The 22,019-nt window shown below is 38.0% G+C and overlaps 1 protein-coding gene across 3 annotated transcripts in view; it reads right to left on the minus strand.

Annotated features, from left to right (window-relative positions):
* FRMPD4 (FERM and PDZ domain containing 4) overlaps positions 1–22,019 on the minus strand; it is a 491,089-nt gene that overhangs the window by 32,927 nt on the left and 436,143 nt on the right. For all 3 annotated transcript variants that reach the window (XM_077482546.1, XM_077482547.1, XM_077482548.1), the window contains 5 exons: positions 19,679–19,786; positions 9,056–9,187; positions 4,703–4,822; positions 4,079–4,215; positions 511–637 (listed from right to left, as the gene is read on the minus strand). In XM_077482546.1, the coding sequence (XP_077338672.1) occupies positions 511–637; positions 4,079–4,215; positions 4,703–4,822; positions 9,056–9,187; positions 19,679–19,786 (624 nt within the window). The remainder of the gene's footprint in view (positions 1–510; positions 638–4,078; positions 4,216–4,702; positions 4,823–9,055; positions 9,188–19,678; positions 19,787–22,019) is intronic.

The raw sequence follows: 22,019 nt of genomic DNA on the forward strand, positions 1-22,019 counted from the left end.
TTTGCGCAAACCAATCAATAAACGCTTATTGCGATTTTTTTTTACCAAAAATATGTAGAAGAATATGTATCGGCCTAAAATGAGTAAAAAAAAAAAATTTTTTATATATTTTTAGGGGATATTTGTTATAGCAAAATGTAAAAAATAATGTATTTTTTTCAAAATTGACGCTCTTTTTTTGTTTATAGCACAAAAAATAAAAACCGCAGGGGTGATCAAATACCACCAAAAGAAAGCTCTATTTCTGGGAAAAAAAAGAACATTCATTTTGTTTGGGAGCCATGTCGCATGACCGCGCAAGTGTCAGTTAAAGCGACGCAGTGCCGAATCACAAAAAGTGTTCTGGTCAGGAAGGGGGTAAATTCTTCTGGGGCTGAAGTGGCTAAGAAGGGATTGAAACAGCTATACATTTCTAAATACAGAGTGATAAAATCTCATACAGTCCACGTAAATAGTATTTTCATGTGCTCCTTTCTTATATTTTAGACTTCTTCAACATGAATGGCTTACCTTTTTGCCCGGAGGGACGAGGTTTTGATTAGCTTTGACAAGGTGTGACAGTGCTTTTTTTATATTCTTTTCCTTCATGCTTTGCAACACAGCAGATGGAAGGAAGGTCTCCAATCCCCATTCTTTTCTGTAGAAAGGCCAGCATTTGTTTATTTCTCATTTACATTCGTGAAGGTGCAATTCAGATTTTGAAAGTGATTATAATATTACATTTAAAAAAAGCCACTAGACTCAATCTACAAACTGATGCCACTGTGATCACTGGTGGCATGGCTGGGCGGCATGGCTTTGGGGCATGTCAGCCTGCGATGACACAGACTGACCAAGGATCTTTAGGCTCCCTGTGCTTTAGCATGGTAACCTGCTGTTCTCTTTGAAGACTGAACTGCGCATATCTGTGATTGTTGACAGATACCAATTTTCAATGTCAACTGCTGTCAATACCAGATCTGAACCTATGGATAGCACTGATAGAACAGAGCAAGAAACATGGGCAGAAGTATGTAGGAAGACTAACATGATTACCAGGTAATTGTGTGTGTTTTTGTGGGAAAAGAAGAAAAAGGGCTTGCACAGTGAGGTTAAATTTTTTTAATGAATACACTTAATTGATTTTTTTTTGTCTTTTTATACACTTTAAAGTTCAGTTTAAGAAAGAAGCGCACTATGCTGTTGCGTATAGGTATAGCATAGTATGCTAAACCTACCCCAACTGTATTTAGAAGAAGCTTCTTCAAATCCTCTGCAGCCAGTGATGGCTCCATCCTGAGTTACTGTAGGGTCGAAAGGAGTTGAGACCAGCACCCCCTAGTGCTTAGGGAGGGAGTGACGTCCTGTTCTTTTGAGCTGCACATGCACAGTGTATATTCTTTCTTGGTACTCTATCCTGTCATTTACAGTGCCTTGAAAAAGTATTCACACCCCTTGAAAATGTCCACATTTTGTCATATTACAACAAAAACATAAATGTATTTTATTGGGATTTTATGTGATAGACCAACACAAAGTGGCACATAATTGTGAAGTGGAAGGATGATAAATGGTTTTCCATTTTTTGTTGTTTTTACAAATAAAAGTGTGACATGCATTCATATTCAGCCCCTTTACTCTTATACCCCTAACTAAAGTCTAGTGGAACCAATTTCCTTCATAAGTCACCTAATTAGTAAATAGAGTCCACCTGTGTGTAATTAATGCTCAGTATCAATACAGCTGTTCTGTGAACGAACAGCTTCACAAAGGCCAAGGAGCACACCAGACAGGTCAGGGATAAAGTTGTGGAGAAGTTTAAAGCAGGTTTAGGTTATAAAAATAATATTCCATTCTTTGAGCATCTCAGGGAGCACTGTTAAATCCCTCATCTGAAAATGGAAAGAGTATGGCACAACTGAAAACCTACCAAGACATGGCGCTCCACCTAAACTGACAGGCTGGGCAAAGAGAGCATTAATCAGAGAAGCAGCCAAGAGGCAGATGGTAACTCTGGAGGAGCTGCAGAGATCCATAGCTCAGGTACGAGAAGAAGAAAGCCATTGTTGAAAGAAAGCCATAAGAAGTCCCGTTTGCTGTTTGGGAGAAGCCATGTGGAGGACACAGCAAACATGTGGAAGAAGGCACATATGGAAGAACTTTTTGGCCTAAAAGCAAAACGCTATGTGTGGCGGAAAACTAACATCACCCTGAACACACCATCATCACTGTGAAACATGGTGGTGGCCACTTCATATTGCCGGGATGTTTTTCTTCATTAGGGACAGGGAAGCTGGTCAGAGTTGATGGGAAGCTGGGTGGAGCCCAATACAGGGCAATTTTAGAAGAAAACCCGTAAAGCCCCATACACACATCAGATTTTCTGCAGATTTTTACCTTCAGATTTACCAAAACCACATAATATGAGGCCAAACCTTAGGAGTTTCAATGTGTATGCAATCAGGCAGGCCCTTGCACTACATGGTTTTGGTAAATCTGAAGAAAAAAATCAGCAGAAAATCTGATAGTGTGTATGGGGCTTTAAAGTCTGCAAAATACTTGAGACTTGGGCAGAGGTTCACCTTCCAGCAGGACAAGTACCCTAAACATACAGCCACAGCTACAATGGAATGGTTGAGATCAAAGTATATTCATGTGCTATAATGGCCCAGTCAAAGCCCAGACCTAAATCCAATTGAGAATCTGTGGCAAGACTTGAAAATTGCTGTTCACAGAAGCTCCACATCTAATCTAACAGAGCTTGAGCTATTCTGCAAAGAAGAATGGACAAAAATGTAACTCTCTAGATGTGCAAAGCTGGTAGAGACATCCCCAAAAAGACTTACGCTGTAATTGCAGCAAAAGGTGGTTCTACAAAGCATTGCCTCTGGGGGGCTGAATACAAATGCATGCCCCGCTTTTTACATATTTATTTGTAAAAAAAATGTAAAACCATTTATCATTTTCCTTTCATTTCACAATTACTGTATGTGCTACTTTGTGTCGGTCTATCACAGAAAACCCCAATAAAATCCATTGACATTTTTGGTTATAACATGACAAAATGTGGAAAATGTCAAGGGGTATGAATACTTTTTTCAAGGCACTATATGTTAAGCTCAGAGGTTGTGACAGGAAAGCGTAAATACTGCCCAAAAGAACACAAGGTTATTAGGAAGCTTCTTTTAAATGCGGTTGTGGACTTATTAATTAAAGCAGAAAGGGAGGCCTGTCTGGTAGGTAGGTTTAGCATAGCATTCTGGTATACCCATACGTGACAGCATGCTGTGCTTTTTTTGTAACTCTGAATTTACATTGTTAAGAATAACTGCGCCTTCAGGACAGACATTTTTCTAAGAGACTGCAGACTGAGGTTTTGCGCAAACTGATCTCATCAGTAACACACAGCATCCCATTGAGTTTTGTACAGCCTGAAGGGGCAATGGCAGGAGAAGAATCTTAAAGAGTAGCAAATTGTTAAAGTATCACATTTTTTAAAATGTAGTTTAAATAGGTAATGACGTATCATAATATACACTATATTGTCAAAAGTATTGAGACACCTGCCTTTACATGAACATTAATGGCATCCCAGTCTTAGTCTGTAGGATTCAATATTGAGTTGGCCCACCCTTTGCAGCTATAACAGCTTCAACTCTTCTGGGAAGGCTGTCCACAAGGTTTAGGAGTGTGTCTATGGGAACGTTTGACCATTTTTCCAGAAGCACATTTGTAAGGTTGGGCACTGATGTTGGACGAGACAATTAATCCCAAATGTGTTCTATCAGGTTGAAGTCAGGACAGTCAAGTTCCTCCACCCCACACTCACTCATACATGCCTTTATGGACCTTACTTTGTGCACTGGTGCGCAGTCATGTGGGAACAGAAAGGGGCCATCTCCAAACTGTTCCCACAAATTTGGGGGCATGAAATTGTCCAAAATGTCTTGGTATGCTGATGCCTTAAGAGTTCCCTTCACTGGACCAGGCCCAACCCCTGAAAAAAAGCCCACATGATAATCTCCCCTCCACCAAATGATTTAGACCAATGCACAAAGCAAAGCAAGATATGCTTGGGTAGATAAGCAAGAATACTTACTCAATATATTTTAGAGAGATTTTCTGTGTCTGCTTGGTGGTAACTGTTGCAATGTACATCTGCAGTGCTGCTAGTCTCAAGGCAATATCATACTTTAACTCTGGTCCAAATCTCTCCTGAACCACATCGTTGCAACTCTGAAATCAACCAGCAGATGGGGCATTAGACTCAAGTAATGCATTTGTTACATTGGAAAACAAATATCTGCAAACCAGCATCTGACATATCTCATGATTGCTAGTGTTAATGGCATGCAAAGTGTTACATTCTCATGGTTGCAAATAACACAATTCAGTTGTCAATATTATTTTATTTCAATTTGTTACATAATAAAATATATAACCTGTATAGATACATATCTTTTAAATCAAAACTAAACCCATTGATTAACTGCTTCCCAATATGGTTACATTCAAGGCATGCTATGAATCAGAGTTATCACAGTTGCTTAGTATCTGAACCGAACTGTGAAATGACTGGTGTCGTAACTGATCACATGTGCAGCACCATGGCAACTTCACATCAAGAAGAGGCTAAGATGACAGCTTCCTTGGATGTACAGGATTAGTAGAGAGATTAAACTTTAAATTGCAACAGTTATTCCACATGAGTAAGAGCTCTTACCTGCACATATAAGTATTCAAATGCAACTGGGTCCCTCCGAAGAAGGTCAATTGGATCCTTTGGAACAAAACTTATTCTAAACAGACATCTCATCATATGCGAACTGGGTCTCTGAGTCACCTAGACATTTTAAATTGGATATAAAAATAGTGCTTTCAGAAAACAGATATTTTACTTGTTAGTTGAAAAATGACAGCTTTCACAGCACACAAAATGCCATACATGCATTAGGTAAACCAAGAATGCAAACAAACCATAACTACTAGAATGGTATTAAAGGTATTAATGAAATATTGTAAATGCTATTTATACTGAAGAGCCTATACAGTAGGATTAACTTCTGATTTACACATGCAGATATTTTTTACCCAGTTGAATTTAATGGACAGTTGTCTTTTATGATAAATCTAACTATGTATATACTGTATAGGGGTATACAGGTAGATGTGGAGTACTTTAAGTTTTGAAAATAATTTGGTACCATTACCACCCATACTATGGTTAAAAAAAATATTAATATATGGGATATGCAAGTCATATAATTAAGGGACAGAAAACAAAGGATGCACTGCCTGATGCATTACCAGAGAAATCAGTTTTGGGTCCTATTACATTCATACTTTCATTTATCCTATTCTGTCCACTTTTAGGTGAATCCTGAAAGCTCAGTTCTTCAGGGAAGCCTATCCCACCTCTAACAAACAACAGAGCTTTTCTTGCTTCATCAGCTCTGCTGACTTTCATCATCCAATCGTGTGCAAGCAAAAAAAGTTTTATTTTTATTTTCCTTGCTTGTGATTGGGTACTCTTTGCAAAGTGAAGCTTTACCTCTTTTACTAAGCTCTGGAGTGACTGTGCTTGCAGACTGCAACTGCACTTTGCAAAGGGCACAGTCTGTTTGCCTTTAGTAAATCAAACCCAATATCTTCACTAGATTTTTGCCTTTCGTAAATAAACCCCATTATATCAAGACAATAAGAGCAAAATATATCCTGACTGCACACTGAGTAAATGATCAAGAGACATCTGGGTCATTTCAGGCTTTCGTTGGGAGCGCTAACAAATATTTCAATAGGCAAGCAGCCTGGTGTGAGGAAATCAACGGTGGGAGCAATAATTAGAAAATGGAAGCCATACAACACCACTGATAATCTCCCTTGATCTGGGGCTCCACACAAGATCTCACCCCGTGGGGTCAAAATGATCACAAGAATGGTGAGCAAAAATCTCCGAACACCACCGGGGGACCTAGTGAATGACCTGCAGAGAGCTGGGACCAACGTAACAAAGGCTACCATCAGTAACAAACTACGTCGCCAGGGATTCAAATCCTGCAGTGCCAGATGTGTCCCCCTGCTTAAGCCAGTACATGTCCGGGCCAATCTGTGGTTTGCTAGAGAGCATTTGGATGATCCAGAAGAGGATTGGGAGAATGTCATATGATCAGATGAAACCAAAGTAGAACTGTTTGGTATAAACACAACTCGTCATGTTTGGAGGAGAGAGAATGTTGAGTTACAACCAAAGAACACCATACCTACTGTGAAGCATGGGGGTGGCAACATCATGCTTTGGGGCTGTTTCTCAGGAAAGGGAACAGGACGACCGATCCATGTACATGAAAGAATGAATGGGGCCATGTATCGTGAGATTTTGAGTGAAAACCTCCTCCCATCAGCAAGGGCATTGAAGTTGAAACGTGGATGGGTCTAGCAGCATGACAATGATCCCAAACACAGCAAAGAAGGAGTGGCTTTTGCCATTGCCAACCAAGGATATATAACAAAGTATTGAGATGAACTTTTGATATTGACCAAATACTTATTTTCCACCATAATTTGCAAATAAATTCTTTCAAAAATCAAACATTGTGATTGTGTGGATTTGTTTCCACAGTTTGTCTCTCATAGTTGAGGTATACCTATGATGACAATTACAGGCCTCTCTCATCTTTTTAAGTGGGAAAACTTGCACAATTGGTGGCTGACTAAATACTTTTTTGCCCCACTGTATATGCTAACTGCACACTGAGTAAATGACTCAAGAGGCATCTAGGTCACTTCAGGCTTTCATTGGGAACAAATATTTCCTCACCATGGTATGTGGTTGTAAAACACACAGATTTTACAACTTTTTAAAGAATCTCAGTCCTTCCCTTTATTTCAAAATATACCCATAATGCACTGCTTATATTGATTGGCTCAGTAGCAAGTTTACACCAAGGTGGGCCCTGGTGGATTAAGAGATGTCCAGGACAAGTGACACACTGCTTATGGTTCTGGGTGAATCATCTACCCATGGTTAGCAGTAATAATAAAATAAAAGCTATGCATTGAAATGGCCTTTATACAGTAGGTAAAGAGACAAATATATTATGTTACAATTAAATATTTTACAAACTAAATATTTTAAAAAAAAATCTTTAAGGGGATCTGAATAAATGCCAGCATAGGAGAGCATTCTGACACTAACATAAAAAGTGGTGACATTTCGAATTCTCTGACAAATCAGGCAGCCAGGATCAGTAGTGACACCAGCTTTAAATAGTGCACTTTACAGCTGGAGGGACTGGTCCAGGAAATAGGTCTGACGCTGACAACTCCCTTACAATTACCTATCTTTGAGACTAAATTATCAGCTCTCAGGTTTTGTTTAACCCTTTCATGACTAGAGTAGTTGATGCCTAGGTGCTAAGGCCATCTTTGGCAGTATCAGCATACACCAGTTGACAATAATTCTATAACTCATTTGCATGCCTAAACCATTTCTATTTATTATTTTAAAAGACATATATGAATTTTGTTTGGTACACTTTTTAAATAAAAAAAAATGTTTTTAGACTAAATGTCATACACTTAAATACACTTATACAATTAAATACAATACACTTGCCAGTGGGGACTGGAGCTGATACTGACAGACAGAATTCAGAGCCTCCAGCTGCATAAAAAATTGTTCAGTTGTTCAGAAAGAAAGGGAATTTAACAATGTATTCCCAGCATGGGACATCATGCTGAAGAACCTTAATATAGAGATTGTGAGTGGGAAGAGGTTAACCATAGGTTGGACTTTCTTTTATACTTTTATATTGTACACTACATTAATTTTAATAACCCCTTACTCCATGCTGAAGTGAATGTATATAAAAACAAAATAGTAGCAATAAAGATATATTTCCCAAATGGAGCATAAAGGTAAAAACTATGTGTATTAACCTCAAAAGCAAATATTACTCTTCAAAAAAAAAACATTAACAAAATGGAGACAATAATGTACAAAAATAAAAATAAAAGTAAAAAGTGTAGCAGTGCTGTGATAAATAAATAAATACAAATCTGAAAAATGTCCAAATAAGTACAAAATATCCACACAATCTTCCACAATTAATACCCTTGAGAAAGTCGGATATGACAAAATGCACTGGAAGTGACTTCAAATGGGCTCCAACCTGTGTGGGGAGACTGTGACCCTGTACGCTGCGATATGCCTATATGTTTTATCTTGTTTTTATTTTTATGCATTCTATATGTGCGGATAATGGTGTATCAAGTGCAAGTGAAGAGAGGAAGAGTAGATATGGTTTGGAGCTGGCAGTACCTCATGATCTTTATTTTAAAGTACTATATGCCTATCTGATAAAAAAGAGAGGCATGTATTCACGTGAGTTCTCCATCCACTGGGAGAAATGTACCATTGGGAGCACTGGCGAAATTGTGGAAGATTGTGTGGCACAGCTTATTTGGAAGAACACAATGGGGAGGACATTTCCTAAAATGTGAGCAATCGGAATCTGGTGCAGCTGTGCATAATAACCAATCAGCTTTTAAAGTGGTTGTAAACCCTATTCAAAAAAATAAATAAAAATACCCTGCAAGATAAAGGCATAATGAGCTAGTGCGCATGTGCCGCATGACGTCGGCACATGCAAATACAGGGAAATCTCCTAAACCGTGCAGATTTAGGAGATATCCAGTGCAGCTACAGGTAAGCCTAATTATGGGCTTGCCTGTAGTTTGAAGTGGTTGTAAAGGGTTTACAACCACTTTGACTTCAGCTTGTTCAATTAAGCTTTGACAATAAAAACTGGAAGCTGATCGATTACTATTCCCAGCTGCACCAGATTCTGTGTGTACCGGTTTAGTAAATCTGTGGTTTTACACTTTTTACTTTTATTTTTAGTTTTGCACATTGTAGTCTCCATTTTGTTGATACTCCATTAATTATCAATTGGTATTTTTTGATGTCCTTTAAGCCACAAATGGTACTGGACCAGTGAAACACCAAGTTGTAATATTGTAATTGTCGCATCCAGTTTGAACTTGTTAAGGTATATACTAAGTAGGATTTAGAAACCTGAGTTAGTGTCTCCTGTTCATGTAGTAAGAGAAGTTTGGTTCCAGCTCCTTCTGTTCTTTGCTCCAACATCAGGGAAAAGTGTTCAATGCACTTTATCGAAAGCTTTTCTTGAAGTGTTACAATAACATCCTATAAAAACAGAACAATGTGCAAGACAATTAACAGATAAATCTATTTATCTATCGATCTATCTTTCTATCTATCGAGAAAAGAGAATCCCCCTTCATTGGGACTTTGTAGACAGCAACCACACATATGAATTTAGAAAATATAATTTATTGAGTATAGATAAACTCGTTTGATCATATAATGACCGATGGTTAAAAGGACAGATAAAAAATACTACACAAGTATACAAAAAAACATAGAAAAGACAAAAAACACGACAGGTTACATGGTATGCATGAAAAAAAGGTAGTTGTTACTCTTCGGTATATAGTAACCTCGGGTACCGGCTGCCTACAATGCCTACAAAGTCCCAACGAAGAAAGGTTGTTTTTTCTTGATACACAATTAGGGATGTGGCAACAACACACTTGTCTGACATGGTAAAACCCTCTTTTTTGCTCTTTCTGTCTATCTATCTCTTTCTCAAATCACTCTTTCTGCAGGTTCGTTTTCCATAATTACATTTACATTTTTTAAGGATAAATTTACCACCAAACTGAAAGGAATATTAAAAATGATTAACAGCAAGAACAGTAAAATAATTCACAGTAATGTTCACTTTCTCCAGAAGTTGATTATATGTGTGAAAAAATGTGTCCATTTTCATCTGCCCTACAAAGCTTTGCTTCTGGATGTTCTAAAGACAGATGGCATAGATCGTTAAACAGGAAATGCTAAGTACAATGAAACATGTAATGGAGAATGAGATAGACATATTTTAGATTGGGTAGATTACAGCGCCAATTAAACATTGCTAGTTGTACTATGAAGCTTAGGAACTCATTGCTTCTGTTAATAAGACATTGGCAGATTCTAGGACCAAACTACTTTAATGTCATCTTCAAATCCAAGTGTTGACAGTTGATCAGGAATGTGATTCTGCTTAATAGTAGGATATTAACACATAATCTACTTATAATAGCAATTCTAATTACTGCCTAACATAGACAGGAGAAAAGAGTTTCATCTGAAGTCTAACGTTTTTGGCCTTGTTCAAAAATTTAAGTTAAATTGTTCTGAAAATTCAAATTCCAAATGAATCAAAAAGGTGCAATATAGCACCTGCCAGCCCTACTAAAGTAAATAGTATGTCTTTCTGGCTATGCATGAAAAACTGCACTCCAGCGACCATCCTAGAACACGTGCCTTCCATCTACCAATCATTGCATGAGCTAGTTTATTGTTTTTAATCAGCAGTACCATAAGAGGATTAAAAAGGTTGCTCCCATGTGCACAGATGGTTACAAAATATACAGAGGAACAAGGTTCTTGATTAACATACATGGATTGTTTTCATTAAATCGATCTTTTTCATGTATACTGTATCTAAAAAACATTAAGAGCAGTATAGTTTCCCTCTAAACCCCAATGGTAAGTGCTATTATTCATAGTACAGTACAGCCGTGTAAATTCTCACTGATTTATCAGTTAGCACCTTTTATTGTATAAGGTTCTTGTGTAAGTATCCTGACATATATTACATGTGTTTTTTTCATAAATAAATTAACAGTATGCTAATAGTTTGTTATTTTGTAATCAATGTATTTTGGGCTGCATGGACATCACTAAGTAGAACTCATGAGGGGTTACAGGAAGTAAAATGTGAACTTTCACCTTTTTTGTGTCTTAAAATAGCAGACATACACCGTATTACGAAAAGTATTGGGACACCTGCCTTTACACGGGCATGAACTTTGATGGGATCCAAGTCTTACTTCATAGGGTTCAATATTGAGTTGACCCACCCTTTGCAGCTATAACAGCTTCAACTTTTCTGGGAAGGCTGTCCACAAGATTTAGGAGTGTGTCTATGGCAATGTTTGACCATTCCTCCAGAAGAGCATTTGTGAGGTCAGTTACTGATGTTAGAAGCTAATCCATGTCTAGACATGGTCATGTTGGAACAGAAAGGGGTCATCCCCAAACTGTTCCCACAAAGGTGGGAAAATGAATTCGCGTAAAATGTCTTGATATGCTGACACCTTAAGTGTTCCCTTTACTGGAACAAAGGGGCCAAGCCCAACTCCTGAAAAACAACCCCACACCATAATCCCCTCCTCCACCAAATGATTTGGACCAGTGCAAAAAGCAAGGTCCATAAAGAAATGGACAAGTGAGTCTGGGATGGAGGAATTTGACTGGCCTGCACAGAGTACTGACCTCAACCCGATAGAACACCTTTGGGATAAATTAACGCAGAGACTGTGAGCCAAGCCTTCTTGACCAACATCAGTGCCTGACCTCACAAATGCACTTCTGGAAGAATGGTCAAACATTCCCATAGACACACAAAGGGTGGGCCAACTCAATATTGAACCCTACGGACTAAGACGGGGATGCCATTAAAGTTCATGTGTGTGTAAAGGCAGGCATTGCACTACTTTTGGTAATATTGTTTTTTTCATCTCAGCGCTGATTTGACTATGTGAATGCAAAAACAAAAGGACATTCCTGATGGCTGTATTGTATCAAACATTGCTTCTCTTGCCTGGTCTAGGCCAAATGTGACAATGGGTAGATAGGTTGCAGTGCAGCTTCTCGGGTTGGGGCTCCTTATATATATTCTATACTGGCTATACTGGTTATTGGAGAAAGCTAATATTTCTTTCTCCCCTAGACCATTGTCCCTCAAATCAATGCAATGTACAGAACAAAATCTAATTTGACCCCACCTGCAACATTATAACCAAATTAACAAATCACAAACAGAAACATATTGGCAGAGACAACATAATTATTATACAGACAGGTAATAATAAGTACCAAACTGATGCAGCAAGAAATGTCCACAGAAACGTAATCAGTTTCCTATTGACACAAGCAGAGGACATAATCAGTATTGTACTGACACAGCCAGAAACCTGAAGGTATTTCAGTAATAAAGCATACAATATATACATGGATTGTTGCAGCAGAGCTGACATATGGCATATGCTGCAACAACTCATGATGTCTTACTAAAGCCAGCCATAGATGGATTGAAGTTTGTCCGGTTCAGCAGGGACTGGTCGAGATTTGATCCATGTATGGGCAGGCCGATTGTACCAATGGATCGACTTGGGTACAACCATTCTGTAATTTTTTTTACATTTGATTATTGTCAGCAGCTGTAGCTGCTAGAAGTATTCATTCTATTCTCCTGGTCGTGAAGGCTCCCCCAGCAGAACAAAACACTGAATCAAAACACTGAACATGGAAGAATAATGGGAATGCTTAAGTGCAAAATCACTTTCCTGTACGTTATTTCTTTCTTTGGCTCTGGGGTGCGCACCGCCAGAGCCTGGCTCCCACTGTGATTGGACACAGCAGGAGCCAATCAATGGGTCCTGTCTGTCAGAAACCCAGCAATCGTTCAGGGAGAGGCAGATGTAAACAAGGCAGATCATCGTTCTGCTAGTAAGAAAGACAGAGATCTTGTTCTACTAAGCAGGAACATAGATCTCTGTCTTTCTTCAGTTAAGCCATCCCCCACACAGTAAGAAAGCACTCCCAGGGAACACAGTTAACCCTTTGATGTTAACACCTTCCCTGCCAGTGTCATTTGTACAGTAATGCACATGACCGGTTTTCCCATCGGAATAAACTCCGAAGGTTTTTCTGATGGAGTTCCGATGGAGTTCCGTTGAAACTGTCACATGTACACACGATCACACCAAAGTCTGATCGTCAAGAACAGGGTGACATACAGCACATACGATGGGACTAGAAAACAGAAGTTCGATAGCCAGTAGCCAATAGCTTCCGCCTCATACTTGCTTCAGAGCATGCGTCGTTTTTGGTCCGTCAGAACGTCATTTTTGGTCCATCAGAACAGTATACAGACGAGCGGTTTTCCCGATAGAAATTGGTTCCGTCGGAAATATTTAAAACATGTTATATTTCCATGAGGCATACACATGATCGGAATATATAAAGAAAAGCTTCCATCTGACTTTTTCCGTCATGGCATGACAGTGCATTTTTTCTTTTTAGCACTGAACTGTATTGGTATCACTGGTCCCCAAACAGTCCAACTTAAAATTGCTGATAACTACCATTGCTAGGAAAAACAATAATAAAATAAAAAGTCCATAAATCTATAGTTTGTAGATGTTATAACTTTTGCGCAAACCAATCAATATACGCTTATTGGGATTTTTTTTACCAAAAACATGTAGCAGAATACATATTGGCCTAAATTGATGACAAAATCTGTTTTTTTTTTTTTTATTATTGGATGTGATTTTTTTTTAAAGAAAGTAAAAAATATAGTTTTTTTCTAAATTGTTGGTCTTTTTTCATGTATAGCGCAAAAAATAAAAACCGCAGAGGTGATCAAATACCACCAAAAGAAAGCTCTTTTTATGGGGAAAAAAGGACATCGATTTTATTTGGGTACAGTGTCACATTACTGCACAATTGAACTGATTTAACAATCAGTTAAATCAACACAGTGCAGTATCGCAAAAAATGGCCTGGTCAGGAAGGGGGTAAACCTTCCAGAGCAGAAGTGGTTAAACAAAGGTATCACACATTCCATTCCAATGGTCAATAAATATAGAAGAGTGTAGGCTAAACCTGGGTGGCTAAACCATAATGTAAAAAGCCTCATTAACCTCCCTGGCGGTACGATTATTTCGGATTTTAGGTGCTAAAAGCGGTACCATTATTTTGCATGAAAATTTGGAGTTTTATATTGTAGTCCTGCAATTCTTAGGAATAACTCACTTAAATCTGTCCAAACCAGAGTCTAGCAGACATCCCGGGTATAATAAAGTTTGAAAAATGAAATCATAAATTATAATATAATAAATAATTATAAATAATTGTACCAAATAATAATATAACAATAATAAAAATTATTCAATAATGTAATCAAATCAAAAATACTGAAATTTGCTCAGTTGCAGAATTGTCACTGTCATTACTTTTCAGTATTTGATGACGGATCTCCCCACAAATCGCTATCGCTCAATTCTGCGAGTGATTCCAATTTATTATCGCTGTTTTCTAGCTGGTCTTAAACCATTTTTGATGTAAAAGGACCGTTTTACGTTTATGTTCGTAGCAATATTATATATATATATATATATATTTTTTTTTATGGTATTTTCTGGGGTCAATCCGGAATTTTTTGGGGAGATTATTACACCAACCCCCTGATGAACTGTGGTCTCACAATATAACTCACTTTATGAGAGTTGTGGCCATTTTTTAGTATTTTTTGTTTTTTCTTGTTTTGATTTTTTTGTTGTGCTGTTTTTTTGCCTCTTATGGTTGTTTTTTATATATATATTTTTATATTTACTGTGCCAATAAATAATTTTTTACGGATTACACTATGGAGGCTTCCATTTTTTTCTCATGAGGACTTATGGAATCCATGCTGATACATGCTCAGTCATCTATTACAAAGTAAAGAACGGGATATCTGGAGATTGATCTTTAAGGCGTACAACCCCTGCAGGGGTATTTACTTCTGGTGAGTAGGATTCCTGGTGGGGAGCACAGAAGTCACAGTGAAGACTGCATAGGAAGCACAAAAGTCACTTTAAGGATTTTTAAGGATTTTTCTGGATTAGCACCATTGAACTTTTATTTGGGACTTATTTTATATATATATTCTTTGTCCTGTATACTTCACATATATATATTTTTTGTATTTTTCTGCACTTTATTTTTATATTTTTTATTTTTATTTTTATTGTTATTTTTTCACTTTTTTATGTGTATATGCACTTTTCACATATTTTTTATGGTTTAGAGAATTTTTTTAGCTCTTATCGCTAAAAGGTTTTTTATTATCGTATCTTTCACCCCTTGTGTGCACCAATACACACACATTTCTTATTTATAATTGCCATGGGTTCTGGTTTGTGAAGTGTTTACACATTCCTTATATTTAGTTATTAGGTCTATATATATATATTTTTTGTCACTAAACACTGTTTTAGGCTTATATATATATTTTTTTTGTCACTAAACACTGTTTGAGTATACCTATGTGATTCTAGGTTGACTATTAATGAACGTTATATTAAATATACATATATACCTTTATCACTTTACACTGGTATAGGGGACCTATGGTATTGTTGGTAGCAGGTTTACCATTGAGTGACAATTTTTTTCGCATTTCTGCGACTTGATTTATAATCGCATTAGGTTGTATATGTAGTTTGGTACACGTGGTTTTCAGGTTTTTGGCCTAAACTTATAATTTATTTGAGATTGAGGGTTTGATTATATTTTGTAAGGAAGTATTCGGGCCTGTTCCAACATCATCAGTTCCTGATATTTCCGCTGCTTTGGAGACTTAATATGTAATGGGTTTGATTATTAGTCCCCGATATTAGAATTCTATGTTTTGTGACCACTGTCCATGGTGGCCTATAGATTTATCACACTCACTGTTTGATATAATCTTCTCTGGGTGAAGCTGAGGTTCTTTCTGTTTTCCTGAGTTTATCAACATAGAGTTTAATTAGTATTAGGCTGAGGGAGACTATTGGGTTCTTTGGAAAAAAGACCTTGGCCTTTATTGCTATCTATTTATCCTCTACGAGTCCACTTTGGAATGGAAACCTGTTTTTAGGTAGTGCCACTTAACCCGCTACCATTTCAGTTATTCCACTCTTAAAAAGGAATCCTATTAAGGGATTCCCTTTTTTCCGGGGGGCAGCAGCCTATGTAGTGTTTTACATACAGGTATACTATATTTATACAGAGGTTTTATACTGATCTGGCTTAAGCTACTCCTGTTGTTGAATAGCGCGGTTCTTCTATATATTTTTATTTTTACTATCAAAAGGACAGTTTTGGTTGCTATGGACAATCTCCAGTTTCCAAGCATAAAGAACAGTTTTTATTACATAAAACTGCATGCAGGACACTGGGCAGACCACTAGGGACAACGGGGATGTGAAATATTTACATACAGCAATGTAATCTGTAAGATTACATTATACTGTATGTTTACTGTTTGTTTCACTTTTTGAATTTGGCGCCGATCTCCGTCCCCGTGCGTCGCAACGCTCGCAGGGAACGGAGATCGGCGATGTGATAGATCGAGCGAGACACGGATCGCTCGTACAGCGGGGAGACAACGCTGGATCCGAGGGAGAAGGTGAGTAAACGCCCTCCTGGATCCAGCGATGCAGTCCCGAGTCTGGCTCGGGGATACCGCTTTTGGTATGAAAATTCCACCCCGAGCCAGACTCGGGAATACCGTCAGGGGGGTTAAAGAGAAAAAAAATGTCCTTTAAAAGATATAAAGCGGATGAGTCACCATCAGCATTCCAACACTACAATGAATGCAATAATATGTGTAAGAACGCATTCAGGGTGGCTAAAAAAGACTAGAAAAGACAAATAGCGGGAGAGAGTAAAAAAAAATCCAAAGACATTTTTTAAATATATTAACAGTAAAACGGCAAGATCAGAGCACATTGCCCACATACAAGATGAGAATGGAAGGATGTTTACATTACTGACAAAGAGCAAGTAGGCAGATCAAGACTACTTTACTCTGACTTTATTCACACTGACTTAGAACTTTGTTCTAAGTCAGTGACTCCAAAAGTAGTTACATAGTTACATAGTAGGTGAGGTTGAAAAAAGACACAAGTTCATCAAGTCCAACCTATATGTGTGATTATATGTCAGTATTACCTTGTATATCCCTGTATGTTGTGGTTGTTCAGGTGCTTATCTAATAGTTTCTTGAAACTATCGATGCTCCCTGCTGAGACCACTGCCTGTGGAAGGGAATTCCACATCCTTGCCATCCTCTATGTAGTTTAAGGATAAACCTAATTTCTTCTAATTTTAATGAGTGGCTACGCGTCTTGTTAATCTCCCTTCTGCAAAAAAGTTTTATCCCTATTGTGGGGTCACCAGAACAGTATTTCTACAGTGAAATCATATCCCCTCTCAAGCGTCTCTTCTCCAGAGAGAATAAGTTCAGTGCTCGCAACCTTTCCTCGTAACTAATATCCTCCAGACCCTTTATTAACTTTGTTACCCTTCTTTGTACTCGCTCCATTTACAGTACATCCTTCCTGAGGACCAGTGCCCAGAACTGGACAGCATACTCTAGGTGCGGCCAGACGAGTCTTGTAGAGCAGTAGAATTATAATTTTATCTCTGGAGTTGATCCCCTTTTTAATGCATGCCAATATTCTGTTTGTTTTGTTAGCAGCAGCTTGGCATTGCATGTCATTGCTGAGCCTATCATCTACTAGGACCACCAGGTCCTTTTTCCATCCTAGATTCCCCCAGAGGTTCTCCCCCCAGTGTATAGATTACATTCATATTTTTGCCACCCAAATGCATTATTTTAAATTTTTTCTACATTGAACCTCATTTGCCATGTATTTGCCCACCCCATTAATTTGTTCAGATCTTTTTGCAAGGTTTCCACATCCTGCAGAGAAGTTATTGCCCTGTTTAGCTTAGTATTGTCCACTAATACAGAGATTGAACTCCATCCTCCAGGTCGTTTATGAAAAAATTAAATAGGATTGGTCCCAGCGCAGAACCCTGGGGGACACCACTACCCACCCCTGACCATTCCGAGTACTCCCCATTTATCACCATCCTCTGAATTCACCCTATGGTCCATGCAAACTGACCTTATTTCGTACAGTAAACGTTTATGGGGAACTGTGTCAAATGTTTTTGCAAAATCCAGATACACCACGTCCACGGGCCTTCCTTTATCTAGATGGCAACTCACCTCCTCATAGAAGGTTAATAGATTGGTTTGGCAAGAACGATTCTTCATGAATCCATGCAGATTACTGCTAATGATATCGTTTTCATTACCAATATCTTGTATATAGTCCCTTATCATCCCCTCCAAGAGTTTACATACTATTGATGTTAGGCTAACTGGTCTGTAATTCCCAAGTTTCCCAAGTCTAATTTTAATTCTGTCCTATGTTAACCATGGAGGTGCTTCCTGTGATGTGTCATGAGGATAAACACTGCAGTTTTGGTTACTGAAGCCCCCCGATTCCCTCATGAAGACTAAGGAGAAGAATAAATTGAATGCCTTCGCCAATAAAGCCAATGGGTCCGCATAAAAGCAAAGCTACTAGCATTTTTACTTTATTTACTGTTAAAAGTTCCTAAAGTGATACTAAATGATAAAAAAGACATAACAAGATGTTATACTTACCTGCTCTTTGTACTGATATTGGACAGAGATGTCACTTACCATCCCCCAGCAACGCGTTCCTCTTCTTACTACTCAGGGGTGTGTCTTTAGCAAGCCAGGTGCTTTGGAGGCACCCATGCTTCTGCGCTCCCAATCTGGGATGCATGCATCCATGGACACATACAGTGCTCGTAAGGCATGCCCCTTCTTCCTTGTCACAGGAGTTTGACTGACAGCAACTGGCGCTTATGACTCCAGACTGCCCTCAGTTTCTCTTGTGAAGGTGGGAAGTAAGAGGAGTAATGTTGCAGCCAATACAGTGCTGGAGCGGTGAGTGTTTAGGGATGGGGTTGGAAAAGACAGATAGTGAGGAGTTTTTCCACCCTAATGCAGAGAATGCATTAAGGCATGGGTGCTCAAGCTGTGTCCCATCATGCCTCTACTTTTGGGAATCTTGCTTGTAACTGTCAGCCTTGCAATGCCTCATGGGACTTGTAGTTCAGCAACAGCTGGAGGACCACAGGTTGAGCACCCTTGCATTAAGGTAAAAAACCCTTATGCTTTAAAACAACTTTAAGTTGTCAGTTTGGGTGCACTTAAAATGGGGAAATAAGTTTGTGTCCTCTCTTGAAGTTGACATTTTTAAAAGAGGATGTTTGAGAAGTGTAAACACAATGACAGTTTTCATCTTGCTGCAAGGTCAAGTATTGGAAGAGTGAAAAGCAAGCATTTGGTAGAGAACAGCTTTAACAGCATGTTATTACAGTGCTTTACACAGCTGTACCTTGGGCCTGAAACCCATTAAAACAATGACTATAACTGAAGAACAAAAGGTTACAAGCCAGGGTCACCTAGAAAATTAGAGAGGAACAGCTAGCTGTCTGCCACAAAGCATAGGAAACAAACCAGCTTATGTCTACTCAGGTAATGGTTGAATGGACTGATTACAAAAAAATACAATGCTGCAAGGCTAGTGATGATTCCATTACTGCAACTCAGTCTTTAATAAATACTTACATGAGAATAAGGGGCAATTTTACACATATCTGTACTTTAACACACTCCTGCTGCTCTCAAATGCTTTTTACCATGCAATGGCGTTGGCATATGTGATTGGAACCTAAGATGAATTTGGTAAAGCGGTGCTTAAGATTTCCAGTAGACTGAAAGTTAATGCAGTTCTAAATGTATTATAATGCTTGGTAGGTTTTTGTCTGGGTTCCATTATGTTAAAAGGTATAAAGTGTCTCTTTTCATTGGAGCAGTCAGAGAAGAATTAAGCACATACAATCAATGAGGAACCTTAGCCTTACCTTTATAGAAGTACCATTGTCAAAGCGAAAAGATTTGGTTTGTCCATTTTCCAAGTACACCTTTAGGACATTTGGCATAAATAGAAGGGAATTATCTTTGACTGTTTCCTGTGAAATATAAGAAAGATAAAACTCAGGTTAGCGGTTAGCTTTTTATAACTCAGTAAGTCAAGCAGATGTAAAAGGTTAGGGCTGAATAAAATACATTAGTTATCATAGCTGAAAATATATTATACAAGAAAATAAGGGCGTATACCCCATATTTGTACATAATGCATTATATATATACATATATATATATATATATATATATATATATATATATATATATATATATATATATATATATATATATATATATATATATATATATATCTTGCCTAGATGCGTCTATAACATACAGAGTCCAAGTTATTTACTTCTCTACTTTATAATAAACTCCTAGGAATCTTCCTGCCTCTTGTGTTGGATAAAGTTCAGTAAACTTTGTCTTTGTCTGTTTAAAAGTTTGAACCTTTTTTTTTTATTGTCTGTATTTGTTCTACCACTTTTTTTTCCAGTAACACCATGTCATATCTTGACAGAGTGTCACTGGGAAAGGAAGTGAGGGGAAATCCCTCCTAGTGACACAGATCCTGGCAAAAGGCACTATGGGGTTGATTTACTAAAGGCAAATAGACTGTAAACTTTGCAAAGTACAGTCTGCAAGAACACTTGCCCCAGAGCTTAGTAAATGAGCAGAAGTTCTGCTGACTTCCGTCATCCATATCATATGCAAGCAAAACTGCTGTTTTTTTAAATTCACCTTGCACTTGATTGGGTATTCTTTTCAAAATTAAGCTTTGCATCATTTACTAAGCTCTGGAGCAAAGTACACAGTCTATTTGCCTTTAATAAATCAACCCTTAAACTTTACTAAAAACATAATTTTTATTTCTGCTTGGGTCTTTGTTTGAACATTTTTCTGTTACTATCTGTCCCAGTGACAGGTACAAATAAAAGTTATGGAAGACAGAGGGAAAATAGACAGCAATGATTTAATTTATCATTTGCAAATAAAGGCGTCTTCTTTTTTTTTCTTCAAATTTTGCATTGTTTTTTTCAGTGCTGAGAATAATATAAAACATTGAAAAATGTAAAGGTTGATATTAATGGGAAAAAATAATAATTCACAACATTCATAAAAAAATAGCTAAGCGGAAAAAAGGAAGAAGGAGTTCATTTAGCCTATTAGGGTATAAGGGGTTGTAAGCCCTTGAGGTTTCCCACCTTAATGCATTCTATCCATTAAGGTGAAAAACCTCCTGTGATGCAGCAGCCCCCCCAGAGCTCCCCTTTTACTTAAATGAACACGATCTTTCCAGCGACGGAGATGAGCACACCAGCTCCAGCCTATGTCTGATTGGCTAGATTGATAGCAGCGTAGCCCTTGGCTCCCACTGCTGTCAATCAAATCCAGTGAAGCGGGAGCTGGGTGCCGGGCCTAAGTCCTGCTGTCTGGGTCAATGGACGCAGCAGCAGGACACTGGAACGCGCCCACATGAGTGCCCCCCAGGGAAAGCACTTCTCCACCCGTGCCCTCAATGCAGGGAGGAGCCAGGAGCGCCACTGGGGGACCCCAGAATAGGAGGTTCAAGGCCATTCTGTGCAAAACCCTTGCACAGAGGAGGTAAGTATGACATGTTTCTTATTTTAAAAAAAACAAAAAAACTTCACATGCCCTTTAACTAAGGTTAATAAGTGGTTTAATAGAAATGCATTTTATTAAAAAAATGTATTTTTATTTGTAAGTTTATTTTTTTAACTGATGTCATATGCTGATCAATGGTCACATCTTTGTTCTAAAAATGTATGTAATGGTAAAAACAATATAACAAAAATATTGGTGTGCTGTATTACTCAATGATGCTTGAAGACTGAGACACTTTACATAGGAGTGGCTGCTTTCCAAGAGCGGCTACTACTTGGCGATTCCCAGCTGTCATTTTGACTGCCAAGAATAGCAGTGGGTGGGTGGGTGGTTGCAGAGAGAGAGGAAAAGGACCAAGATACACCTGTTAGCAGCTTTTCTAGTAAAATTGAGTCACTTTAAGTTTGTCAGACATCTGAGTTGAGTAGTGAAAAGGAATTCTGGGTAATCCCATTTACACAAGGTAATTGCTTATAGCAGAATTATTAAATTATACATTTACAAAGCAGTCCTTTTTTTTTTTTTTGGAAGGGATCTTTGTAAGCATTTCCTTCCTTGTTCTATTAACTGTAGTAAAGATATTCAAATCTTTACAATTTTCACAGATTGTAATATATGACAAAACAACTTCATTTAGGGAAATTTTTGTAA

The sequence above is a fragment of the Lithobates pipiens genome, unplaced genomic scaffold (genome assembly GCF_037356315.1).
Source record: "Lithobates pipiens isolate NorthernLeopardFrog02 unplaced genomic scaffold, aLitPip1_a1.2 Scaffold_16, whole genome shotgun sequence".
NCBI lineage: Eukaryota > Metazoa > Chordata > Amphibia > Anura > Ranidae > Lithobates > Lithobates pipiens.